Raw genomic sequence first — 14,123 nt, forward strand, 5'->3', positions numbered from 1 at the left:
TATATATGGAAACCCCAAAGTGTTTATAAATTATAAAGTTCTTAGATGTTTTTACTAGTAAAATTATATAGATACACTAATTAAGCTAATTATATAGATAAGCTTTGCCATAATTTTAATTAATTAGTGTTTATCGCTTCATTTACATTAATGTTAGAATGTCGAATTAATTATGAATTTAAATTGCATAAATTAAAAAGAGTTATATCTTATAGAGGTCAACAAAATTTTGTATGCATTAGGCCTTCCCTGATTCAAAAATGGAGGAATCAAACTGGGTTGCTTGATAAAAGGAAACTGTACTCAGAAGGTGTTTGAAATAGAGTAGAAAGGTGATTAAATTAAATGTATATATTATAAATATTAAGAGAAAACTGTTCTTGAGGTGTGGTAAAAGGAAACAGTTTTACAGTAAAAGTTATTAGTTCTATATGTTGGCACATTCAATCTTGTGTCAAGTGGGTAAAAGATTTCTTTTTTAATTTTAGAGTATTATAAAGCTAAGTTTATGACTTTGTAACCTCTAGAGATAACTTTCAGTCAATCCACAAAATATTTACACTTTTTCTAATTTGTTAAAAAAATGTTCTAGATGCCAACTCCTATCAAAATTGTTAAAATACATGTACTGACCCATTTTATCCCTATTTTTGGTGGTTTATGTAATTCTTCATATGTTTTAGTGATAATTTTATATATATATTTTATACATTAGTAGCAAAACCTTGGTTGAGTGAATGGAGGGGTCAAACTTGATAAATATAAAGTTACAAATATAACTTTCAGTAAACACATTTTTCACTTTTTTAGTTTGTTGAATAATTATGTATATTTCAAATCTTTTGTTTTATCTCTGATCCTTCAAAAGAGCAAAATATATTGTGAAAAATTCGCTTGTCAAATTTTGAATTATTTGTAGTGTTACAATATGCAATTTAAAGAAAAAATACATGTGAATTTTCTTCCTAATGGAACTGAGGTTATGTCACAACATTTAAAAGCATGGATTCACAGGAGCATAAGATACTCTGGTTCAGATTGATATGATGTAATAATTATTTTAGTTACACCTTCTTGGTTTAAGGACAAAGTATTTGAATGGTAAGAATGATTACCTATTCAGGGTTGGTAAATGTGGCTTGTACAGTATCTGCGGCTGTTCTCAGAAATGCTTTCATTTCATTCCATTCACTATAACACAGTCTGATTTAAAAAATGTACATCTATTGAAAAACCTAGAAATTATTAATGAAGCAATTTAAAAAATGGAAGATGCATCAAGAAAAATAAGAAACAGAACCAAACGAAACTACAAGTTGCATAAAAGACAAATCCAGTTTGAAAGGATGTACTGCTGATTGCTGACATCAGCAATTGTTGTACTGTCCCTTTTAGGGAATTTTGTTCCTTTTTGTTGAAATTAAAAAAAAAAAAATTATTTAGTGAAATTGTTTCAAGGTCTTATATAGATTGTGAAAACTAATAGGATTTACTTATAAAAAATTTGTGACAACAAAAATATATACAAATATTCTTATGATTTAGGGAGTGTGGTAGCACCATGGGATGGCGCGATGCTACTAACTCCAAGGACCCGAGTTTGAATCCGCTGGGCAGAAAAAAATTTTCTGTTGCTCTGTAGCCGTGAGTCAACTCCTGTTGGTTCTGGAGCCCTCCTGGGGTCCACCCAGCCTCATAAATTGGGTAAAAATCTGGCAGTCAAACATGTCTGACCAATCACCTCCTTGCACAACTGTTGGTCTAGTAACAGTACTTCCTTACAAAGCATTGAACCCCTGACCCAGGGTACAGATTTTATTATTTTTTTTTTTTTGGATTCTTGTTATTAGTTTAAACAAAGTATAAAATATATATCAGCAAATAACATGGCTTGCATGTTTTTCAATCATCTTAGTTTTCTCGTGATCTGTACTCTACCAATAAATACAAAGATAATTACTGATTTAAGATAACTTTTAATGTGAAACCCTGTAAAACCTCAATAAAAAATGCACTGGAGAGAAAATCTGAAAGTACCTGAGCAATAGTTTTGAATTTATCATTTTAAAAAATGATTTATTAAGATGAGTGACAATGATATTTAAACACTTCAACAGATATAAACTGTATGAATAAAAAAGAATAGGGAAGAAATACTGGTTAATAATGTAAATGTGAATTTTCATAATTTCATGTAATCATGAAAATGTTTTTAATTTCGTAATATATAGTTATGAAACATGTAATTGGAAGTTGAGAGGCTTTATTATTGAACTGGCATCAGCAGTCAATGCTACTGACCTTCTCCTGTGGACAAAAGGGATGTTATAGCTCAGTATTCTGTTATTCTTTCTATTTTTGTACTCCTCTAATATATACCCGATCCAAAAATCCTCTTCTTTTCTTTTATTTTGTAGCCACTGGTTGATGCAGTTCTTTTGTATTGTCGTTGCTAGTCGGTACAGTCGTCAGTACCTTTTCCATAAGTTTTAGTATATTTTTCATGTATAAATTACTAAAGTAATTTCTTTTTACTTGACAACTTCCCATCTTGAAAGCTTATATACATCTATACTTTAATATAGTAATATAATATAAATCTATCTTGTTATATAAAGAATTTAACACAATGAAATTAAATTATACTTTTCAAAAATCTATCTACTTATCTGTAAAACAGTTGGAAACTTCAGGCATTTTTATATTTTCATTGATGAGTTGTCGATGTTTTAATACATTTAAAATTTGGGAACAGGTTGGTATACTATTGTATGTATACGAATGAGAAACTATTTCTCAGTTTATTTAGGATATGGAATTGTTAGTGAAAATAAATTCTGAATGGTTTTTCTTTTCTCGTGACTGGGTTCAGTGACACTAGGATGGAAGTTTGGTCTAAATCAAAGGATGGGTATAGAAAAGGGATATTTTGAATGTTTAGAGGTAGTACGGTTTCAGGGTAAAATGGAATATATATTTTGCAATTTTTGAGGGGATTATTCACGTCATCTAGGAATAGGAAACTGGAATTACAGTGGAACAAGGGACCCAGTGTCCGTTGTGGTTAGACTATTATACTGGTTGTATATTACTTTCTTGACTGCACACTCAACTATCTACTCCTTGATATGTACATGTACGTATATATTTATGTGTTATGAACTGATTTATATTCAGAAGGTTAATATATTTATTTATTTCAACATCCACTTATTCTAATTGAGTGATTACCATAAATATTAGGAATTATTTATGTCCTCTTGAGGATATCTAGATTTACTAGAGAATATCTAAAGAAAATTTAGAATTATAAATAATTTCTTATACTTATTATTGAATATCTATCCCCCTTATATGAATATAATGGAGATATAACCCTTGAATATATTATTATATATAACAAGAGAATTGCATACCTTTCGGTAAAGACACCTGTTTGATGATGTATTACAGATCTGGAGCTGGGACTATGTTCTGCCTACCCTGGTTCCTAACTTGGTTCGGACACAGTCTCAATCACTATAAGGATGTGGTTAGGCTCTATGATGCCTTCTTGGCTACTGCTCCACTTGTGCCTCTCTACTTGACTGCAGTCATTGTTAACTATAGGGCATCTGAACTTTTGCAGCTGGAGCCTGATATGGCTACGGTCCATTGCTTCCTTTCCCAGGTATGTTGTATATCTTAAAAGAAATCGTTAGTAGTTTAAACTGTTAAAACCTATTTTTTGTTTTGTATATTAATAAGTATTTCTGTTGTTTAGTTAATATAAATATATGTATGTATGTGATCATTGTATTAAGAAAACACTTAGTTTGGTATCTAGAAAACAATACAGCATTAGCAGATAGCTTTTGTGACCAAACTATAATCAATATTTTATATTACAACCATAGACCACTTCATCCTTTGCTTCACATCCATGTGTTTTAGAGGAAATTAAAAAAAAATCTCGATGAATACTGTTATTAGATTTGAGGCTATCGGTGCTGTATGAGTTGCATAACACAAAATGAGATCACTGTAATAATGAATTTTTTTCTTAATATTGAATTTAATTTTGGCATTTGATGCTTTTGCAAACCTAGTTACATGTATATTTCAATTATACCAATAGAAAGAAACTGTTAGCCAGTAAAAACTTCTAGAAAAGAAAAATCTATTGCAGCCAAAACTGTTGTACGTTAGGCTACTTTTACTTTCATAGCCTCATATCATTAATAGAATTTAATATGTTGAAAGCTAATTGAAGTACTATTTAAGGAATGTGACCCTTGAACTTCCTAAACTCTATTAATGGCCTATTATTAATTTTTTGAGGTGTAAATCTGACTTCTCCAATGAGATTGAGGGAATTAATTACACTTAGAGAACGTTGAGTAATTTTTATTTTTAAAATGAATTAGTAAACATTTCTTATTGGCTGACTAAATATTATACAGCCCTCTTTGGTGGGTAAAATGAAGTTCACAGCTAATTTAGAACAATCTGGTCAATTTTATCAAGTGTAAGTCTGTTTCTTATTAATTAATTAAAACTTCTTCAGGAATTTGTAATGTTCATCAATCCTCCTTGTCGAGATTTGTTCTTCACTACTTTCATTCACCTGTGGAGTTTTTAATAAAATTTAGTTTGGTACATATGTTTCAAATTGGAAGTGTGTAAAATAAAAGAATACACAAGTGAATAAATTTACACTTCTAAATAAATTTGATAATAAATAAAATTAAGGAATGTAAGAATCCTTAAAGGCGCTAGAACTCAAAATGATCATAACTGGTGGAAGCTGGGACAATACTAAACACAGTTTGGGAGGATCCAAGGTGAAAGGAAAGTTCTAGAGCTCTTCATACCACTTTGAATGCAAGCTAGAATAGTTTCATCATTGTGCTCCCATGCCATCATGGCTTGAAAATGTGTTGTCATCTGTGTTCAAGGTGTTGAGTATAGACTCCTATGTAGACTCTATACACTTCAGTTTTTCTGATTTACTAGGGTTAAGACCATACTACTAATCAAAAGATTAATTACATCATGTTATTCATTAGATACTGAACTTTGTACTCTTAATGATAGGATGCACTGTTTATGTCGGTGAAATACTAAAAACCTTGAATTTATTTTTATTGTTTTATTACCTAATTCCTGGTGATTTCTGAGATGGGGGGAGAGGTTATCTAGAGGTAACCATCCTGTTCTAACAATTGTGGGAGCATTAGAAGTTAATGTAAACCCCATAGACGGGACTCAAACTGGTGCTGCTGCAGCTCCGAGGTTGCAAAGACTGATGCCTCAACTCTCTCTTCCACAAATGGCCTATTGAAAAGCTTAACCGTAATTGCAATGAGAATGTAAAAGTGAAATAGTGAAAATTAAGCTATTTCAATAAAATATGATGTGATGATGGAAGAAAAACTCCCAGTTGTGACTTGTATATGGTTGTTGTACAGGTACCATTTAACAATTAATTTTTAAAACGAGCTTTATAAACAACAGTAGTATTGATAAGTACTGTGATGTGAGGGTTGACATTACAAATAAATAATTGAAGATAATATAAGATAATGCAAAGGCTCATTTCATTTCAAACAAATCTATATTCCACGGTGTGGCTTCTGAGTAATAAAATGTAAATACAGGGAAAAGAAGCAATGACAAACAACAACTGAGATTGGTAATTCTATAGCATAAATTTAATGTTGCTAAACCAATATAGATATTAGATACTCTTTCAAATTTATTTATGAATTTAGTAATATTTATTTATTTAACTTCCATTGTTGTCTTATCTTTTAGCTGCCTGATGACCTACCTTTTGACAGGCTTGTCTCTGAATCTGTTGAACTATTTGCCAAGTTTCCCCCTGAAAGTATTGAAGCTGAAGTAAAGGAAAGGACAAGATTAGAGTTAGTATTTTTTGTATATCTAGTATGTTACATCCGATAATATTCCATTGCTTTCAAATCATCAGCTAATGGACTATATTAAATTTAGTATACAATATTACTATATAATATGAATTAAATTAGAACTCTGCTTATCCGTCCTAGTTGGGATTGAAGCATCACCTGTTAAGTGGGAGAGCCTGTTAATCTGCAGTTCAACCTTTAGGTATAATACCTATGGAGTTAGCTACAAAAAAATTAGCACTAATGGTAATAGAAGTATAGTGGGGCCAAAGCGATCTAATTGCCAAAAATCAAATTGTTTTAAATACTATCCGCTGCCTCACAAATTCTCCTCTTACTGACTACTGGATGAACTTGAGTAATGTGTGTCTTAAGAAAGTAAATTTCAGATTTTAATTAAAGTTCTACAAGTCAGCGTCACAAAGTTTATTAGAATCCAGAAATTTTGATGATTTCTGTGAGTGAAAAACCTGTCCCCTTCATCAAGCTAACTACTAATATGGTAACTTATACAATATAAAAAACCTTTTGAACTGACCCTTGAAATGCGTTCACTATTTTATTGAAATTGCACCTTTTAAGACCACCAAAATTGAGGAAGATATGTTTTCTGTTTATGATCGATGGATCATTTATGAACTTTCATGGCAGAAAAGACAATACTAGGGACCATTTTTGAAACAAAGGATCACCAAAAATATTATTGGTTGTATAGATTACCATAGCTCAGGAATTGGAATTTGTATCATTTAATTTAATGATCATCTAGCCTTTCTTACCTGCTGCCAATTTTATAGACATGTGGACCATGTTTTATATATATATAAAGTGTATTATGTATTATTATTGTATTATATATAAAGTGTATCATTTTTATGTTAATTCCTGATTGTTTTGCAGGAAAGAAGCACAGCAGAAAGAAGAAGAGAAAGCACGGAAGAGACGTCGTGGGGCGATAAAGCGGGGAGGAAGCAGTCTAAAGGCCCAGTTGGAGCGAATAGTACCCAGTTCAAGGGCACAACTGCTACTTCTTGCGTTCAGTATAGCAATTGGGTTTTATGCTTACCTTCGGGGTAATGGTGGGCCTCCTGCGATCAGATAGCACCAACTGGCTGGCGTACCGCCACGTCTTGCTCTTACGTTTGCTAGGTACAATATTGTACCTGTTGTTACTTCACTACGGTGAAGAGCTTATTCTGAAAATTACAGTAAAATATGTCTACTCCACAATTTATTTTTCCTTAAAATTTTAGGTTGATTTTTTATCTTTTGAGGTGTAAGCTCTAAAAATAATTAGTGCAAAATATGTCAAATATTGTTTGGGTAACCACATCAGTTTTTATTACCAGCTCATATTATCTTCATTATGTCTTGTGTGGAAATTTTAGTGATATAAAATCAATTCCAAGGGAAGGTTTAGTTATATTTTACAAGTTTGGAGTATGATGATCCTTTTGGGGTTTTATATTTTTATTCTTGAAATAAATTGGTAATTTGTTTCTAATCTATCAATTATTTGTGAAGCTATGGCAAAATGATTAAAGGTTATTGGCAGTGAGTTCTTGTTAGAATGATGGCTAATATTTTTCATTACTGATTAGTATCTATTAAATTGCTAGGAGTTCTTTTGATTAGTTCAAATGATTGTTTCATTTAAATTTTAAATATTTCCTTTAGTTTGTTAGAAATAATTTATTTTTTAAAATAATATAAAATGTTTATTTTAATGGTCTCTTTAAAGTATACATTAATGTTTTCTGTAGGAAGTTAATGTGGTTATAAGGGGGTCAGGAACGAATACCTTTGCTTAGGTTAACAAAGGTCTCTTTTTTCAAAAATGGCTAAATTCCATTTAAATAAAATTTTAAATACTTTTTATTTCCATCATATTATAACTATTGAATGAAGGCTTTTTTATTAATTAAAAAAATGTGAGCTAGATTGTTGATTAAACTTCTTTTTGTTTTTTTTTTTTCATTTTACTTTGGCAGCTATTTAACTTGTAAATTATGAACTACTGCATTATTGGAAAATCCTTTCATTCAGTGGCTCCAAAGTGTTACCAGCTACTTTGAGACAAAATTTCAAACTTATTTGTAATATAAAATATTTGGATTTGAAGAAAATGATATCTAATGATAAAATAAAAACATGTCTTTTCAGTAGAGGCTGAAAACGAAAATGAACACTTTTTTCTCATAATTTTAAATTATCAAGTTATAGTATACTTGTGATACAGAATAAATGTATGATATTATTCAGATTTATTATGAAAATTAAAAAAAATCTAAATGATCAATGAATTAAGTGTACAGATTGTGGTGGAATAGACAAAACTATTGAGTTGTTAGCTCATCATCCGTCAAAATAAATCTTTGGAGAACCACTGTCCCATGTACTCAAGATTTTATTTTACTTAATGCAGTATTATTAAATACTTGCTTATGGATTTTAGCTATAGTCTATTCTTGTAGGGTATTATAAACCTGTCCAAAAAGTTTTAGTTTGATATCAACTAGTCATGTCTTTGGCTCCTGACTTCTGGATAGTATCTACAGCTAGATTGAATCTCTTAGTCCTTCAATAATTCTATCTAAAAACCAAGCTTGGCCATTCAGTAGAGACGCCCTCTTGTTATCTAACAACCACTCAAATTTCACTATATATATTTGTTTAGATTTTTTAGATATTTTGAGTACATAATAGGTATACATTTTGAGGTGAGTCTTGGCTTCTCCAATAAATTTTCTTTGCGTTTTCTCTGTCTCATGCTCTCTCTACCTCTTTTCATCTTGCCACTCCCAGTGTAAACAGGTCTTCCTCAACATCCTTAATCCATTGTATGAATAGTCGTCCAACTTTTCTTTTCCTTATAACCACTCCTTGCAGTAATCTGTTTGGCATTCTTGTAACATGGCCCAACCATTGAATATAAAATTATTTGTATCCTGATATAGTTTATAGAACTCACTGTTCTTGTGATATCTCCATGCATTTAAAGATGGATCAAAGACTGCGCCATATATTCTTAGGATGTTACGTTCAAGCCCTACGTTCATCATTGCAGTGGTGAGGGTCCATATTTCGGCACTATATGTTCAGATGAGCTTTAGCAATGTTCTATATATTCTCGCTTTAGTGGCTCGCAATTGATATGGGAACTTAAAAAATCTCTATTATAGAGGGTATAGTATGCCCAATTTGCAGTCATTATTCTATTTACCTCATTTAACACCTTTATATATATATTGATTATTTAATTCAAACTATTTAATAGATCCATAAACCAATCCATTTTCATGCTTTCATTATTGAGTATACTGAAAGATTTTAATTGATATCTGAGGAGGAAAATGAGGTTATGTGGAATTAAATCAGAAGAATAACTTATATAAATGGTAGTTAGAACCAAGAATACTTACCTAATGAAGTAAGTTTAAATAGAAACAATAAAATATGTTTTAACTACAAAGTTTTATAATATTTTGATGATAGCATGATGCTATTGAAAAATAGTAACCAATTTAAGCATGCTTAGTTTGTTTTTTGATAAATTTGAAAAATGTTTTCTTATTACTAATTCATTTTTACTCCTTAACGTTTTTCTCTGAAAATTATTTTCAAAATGGAAGGTCAACTTATATTCGAATAAACACATATTATTTTACATCTAGGGTTTAAAAAATACAAACATTTGTAATCTAATGAAGATTAGGTAGATAGATTTTTTTTTAGAAGCTAATTGTTATTATTTATAACTTAGCATTTATTGATTATATATGACCAAATAATCAGAAAGAGAGAAATCAAAATCTATCTCTGTAAAAGTTTATTCACAATATGACTTTCAATGATATTTTTATGTTTTAATTTAATATTTTAATGATTTGTTTACTTGAATATTTTAACAATCTAAACTGCATTGTAAAATTTTGTTTAAATTCACTTCATTATTCTCTTCCGTCGACAAATATTCAAATTGATTTCTATAATCTATGATGAAGTCCCCATTCTTAATCTTATTAGTATAATTGATCAAATATAATTTAGTTTTCTCACAAGTATAACCATTTAGAGTGCATTACTACAATGTACCTTTTTATTATCAGGAAAGAAATTGTTTAGTTCCATAGTATTTAGTCTGTGAAGGTTAGGCTTAATAATGTGTTTTTGACTTTTGTGATTATTATATCACACACACTGGCATACCAAGCAAAATAGTCAGCAAATACCATGTTAGTTTATGAAAGGGTATTTATGGGATAGTAACTTACAGTAATACATACTAAAAAAAAAAAACTTAGTTTACTGAGATAACTTAATTTATTTATTATTTCTGAAGTAGTTGTAGGTTTGACCAACATTTCAATTTTTTATTTCTATATGGATAAAGTATTAAAAATTAATCGGGTTTATTAAATTTTAATTTTTAATAATTTAGAAAATAGATCTTTTTATTTTTACATTTATCTAATGTTTTACATAATCTAATATATGAAAAAAAAAACTTCTGAATTGTTTGTGCAAACTGTTGTGCTATCTCAGGAATAATGAATGAAAAAAAAATTGACTAAGTTTTGCTGCAAAATTACTAACTTGTTCTATTTTTTTTTCCCCCTGTTGTCATTTTAGCTTACATTATAATTTTTTTTAATTTCAAGGTTTATATTGAAATTCTTTCAGTATTTCATCCTCATTTTATAACCGTTTATAATAAGGGTTCAGGAACCTTTTTTTTTTTTTAAAATCTCTGTTATGATATTATAAATAGGATATTATTAAAAACTGTATTGACCTCAATAGAATAATATTTGGTCTCTATATTTCTAGTGCTTGAGAGGTATGCAATTAATTAGAAATAGTTGAGCTTGGATTTAATCTTGGTTATGATGGCTATAAGTGTAGGAGTCAAAATAAACACTAAAATGCGGGAGTTTGCATCCCTACTATGCACCATATGGGGACTTGACTTGAGTCTTCTATAGTTATTTTTCATTTCAATTTATCTATTTTTGTTTTACTTCTATTTACCATTATCATGTTTAGCTTTACAATGAAGTAATTTTTGTATCATAGCTAACTTCGTCTTCATATTAACATTAATACCCATTATTAAGACCAGCAATATTAAACTTTCATTCATTTTTATACATTATATTGGTTTTTTAAACAGGTTGGGGATAGCAACCCACGATTCAAGCATAAAGACTGTTAGAAGCACTTAATTTTGAAACTTGGTGATTTTCTTGTGTAACAATATGATCACCTTGCATCTATCTGATATATTTTAGCTTGTTACACTTTTTAGAAATGAGTGGAAACTTGTTCACACTTTGATCTAATTAATTACCCTTCCAAAGATGTCTAATTTGATAGAATTTGTACTGAATTCCTTTAGCATTGAATGTTAATACTCTACCAGTTATTACTTCTCTTTCCTTTTTTTTTTTATTTAGGAGAATTGTCTATTTAGTTAAGGTGTGTATTTAATTGTTTAACTTATATTGAAATTTTGCCAATGTTTGATGTTCGTTGTCTATTATTGGTTATGTTATGCTGATAGGAAAAAAATATATATATTCCTATTCCAAATGGATTATACTTTTATATGATTAAAACTCTAAATGCCTTTGTTATGTTTTACTAATTTTATTGAGCATATAATGGTTAGCCTTTATTAGGCATTTACTTAGTTGTCTTCATTATATTACCACTGTGCCTTATCTACACTAGTTATAATAATTATTTTAGCCATTCATATTAACTGACAAATTTTATTGTTTATAAATATTGATAACATACAAATATTGTTATTACTTATGAGACGGAAATAATGAATTCAAGCGCCATTAATGATCATATTTTTTGCAGTGGTATTGAATATTTTTCCTTTGCATCATCCTAATGTAGTTTTATTTTCAAAAATTTATATCATTATTTTTCCCAGATAACACCAGTGCTATAATATTGCCAATAAAAACAAAACAAAAAAAAAAAGACAGATATCCCATATTTAATGTTATGGATTTTATAACTGAATATTGGAAATTATTAGGAATTTTGTGAAATTTTATGGACACAGTATAAAATAAATTATTGTATATTCTGAATCTTTATTTGTCAGAATTTTCTGTGGATATTATTAAAAACTTGAGAACATATTTCTAGTATAGTAGCATTAATTAAAAATAAATTTTTTTATACTTTATAGGAAAGAGTATGCCCCACAGTATTGATGTATCCTTTTAGATTATTAAATTAATTTCATATGTAAACATGGTTTAAAGTAATTGAAACTAGATTGTATTAAATAATTACCCAAAAAATTATATTAATTAATTGTGATTAAAAAAATATATATAAGTTATTTCATGTTGTGTCGCTTAAGTTCAAGTACAAACATGTATTTTGGTTCGAAAATCATTCCATTTAAAAATATATTTGTAATTATGTGCGAGGGTGCTTGAAAAAAATTGTTTGTGAAATATAATGTTTCTGTATGCTTTTAAACTATAAAAAGTAATGGGAATAGAATTGATTTAAAGGTTTAAATGTGATTTCTTTTCTAATATGTTCTTTTGGCAAAACAATAAATCCTATTAATACAAATATTTAAAAAAAATTCCAATGTTATTAGTACATAGCCTCATTACTTTCTAGTAATATTTCTTAAATAAAGATCCTCTAAAACATTAAAATATTTTTTTAAATATATAAATTGCATATTGCTTACTTTTTGTTAAATTATTTAATTTAAAACTAATAGTAATTAATATCGTTACTTAATCTATGATACCTCTTAGCATAGAAGAAAAAAAACTTCATACTATTAAAAAAAACATAGAAATTAGTGGTTTGTTTTAGAGACATCTTGAAAGAATTCTTGAAGTCAGGAAAAGAAAGTAATATAAATATCCTCCCAGATGATTGTTGAGATGAGTTTTCAGATTAATGCTACTGAAAGTATCAAAATCATGTTGCTGGTTTTTTTTTAAGTTATGAAGTATCATGGTTTAAATGAGGATATTTCAGTTTAAAAACATTGATCTGTTTGCACTATTCCTCAAGTTTCTAATCCCTTTATTTTTTATATTTAGTGTGCTTATGCTGTTATGTATGCAATATCATGTAATTGTCAACTTTTATAGTTACCATTAGGTTTTTAAGGTTGTACAAATGTAGAATAAAACAGCTCATTTAAACCTATGACAATGGAATATTTGTTTTATTTCACTGCCCCTAACTTCTAAAGTTAAAATTTACTAAATTATTACCCTTCCTACTGTTCCCTAGGGACACGAAATATGGCCTCTTACACTAAGGGAAGAACAGTGCCTTAAGTTTTATCAAAATAAAGTATAAGTGTAAAGGCTACACAATGCCCAATTGATGCAACTTTACCCCCTAAACATAATTCAGGTTATAGCATTTCAGGGAATTAGAACTAGAACCTGTGTAAGGTTTTAGGGCTTACTGACTAATGGACCCCTAAAATTTTAATAAACACTGAACTGACTGGTAGTCCTATGGTAAAGCAAAACGTAGATGGGAGGATTGTGTCAAGACTGTTCTGGTAAATTTGGTAGAGAGAGATGGACAGTATCCACATCAAGCCTTCTGGTTCGATTTTATATAAATACAGTACTACAAGAGGTGGAACAGTTGATTCATTATTTGCAAGCCACATTGAAAACATTTAATCAAATGTTTAAATTTCTTATTTTAGCTATAACACATCTTTCTTATTTTAGCCAATCATATCAACATTTACCAATATGAAAATTTTTTGTTAAATGTGTCATGATTCAAGTAAATTTAAGCAATAAACAGGTTTTTCTCCGAATATAGTAAGTGCTATTTAGCTATCAATTTTTTTTTTTTAATTTAAATAAAGTTGATTAATTCGATTCCTTTTATTTGTATTGCCTTTAAATAACGTCCCATAATATTCTGAAACAAACAAATACTTAATGTTTGTAAATATACTCTTTAGAAGAATGTGACTGATTTTGACTAGAAATTTCGAACAAACCTATCATAAAATCCTGCTAATTCCTCGTGGGAGTATTTAGGACTATCCGAAAGTCCAAGAATTTTCAGAAGGGGAGGGGTGACCTCGGTGTCCTGAGGAAAGAAAGGTTAAAAAAAAATTAATTTTTCATTTACTGTTCTGAGAAAACATTATTTGACAAAGCTAATACAAGTTTAGTTACT

The 14,123-nt window shown here is 29.2% G+C and overlaps 1 protein-coding gene across 1 annotated transcript in view; it reads left to right on the plus strand.

Annotated features, from left to right (window-relative positions):
• The window catches only part of LOC106684584 (TBC1 domain family member 20), a gene marked incomplete in the record, with an annotated part of 20,503 nt that extends 7,377 nt beyond the window's left edge, over positions 1–13,126 (plus strand). The window contains 4 exon segments of the mRNA XM_067051414.1: positions 3,454–3,670; positions 5,797–5,906; positions 6,810–7,058; positions 11,083–13,126. Coding sequence (XP_066907515.1) covers positions 3,454–3,670; positions 5,797–5,906; positions 6,810–7,011 — 529 coding nt within the window.
• Between the last annotated feature and the right edge of the window lie 997 nt (positions 13,127–14,123).

The sequence above is a fragment of the Halyomorpha halys genome, unplaced genomic scaffold (assembly GCF_000696795.3).
Source record: "Halyomorpha halys isolate HHAL.00 unplaced genomic scaffold, Hhal_1.1 Scaffold594.1, whole genome shotgun sequence".
Taxonomy (NCBI): Eukaryota; Metazoa; Arthropoda; class Insecta; order Hemiptera; family Pentatomidae; genus Halyomorpha; species Halyomorpha halys.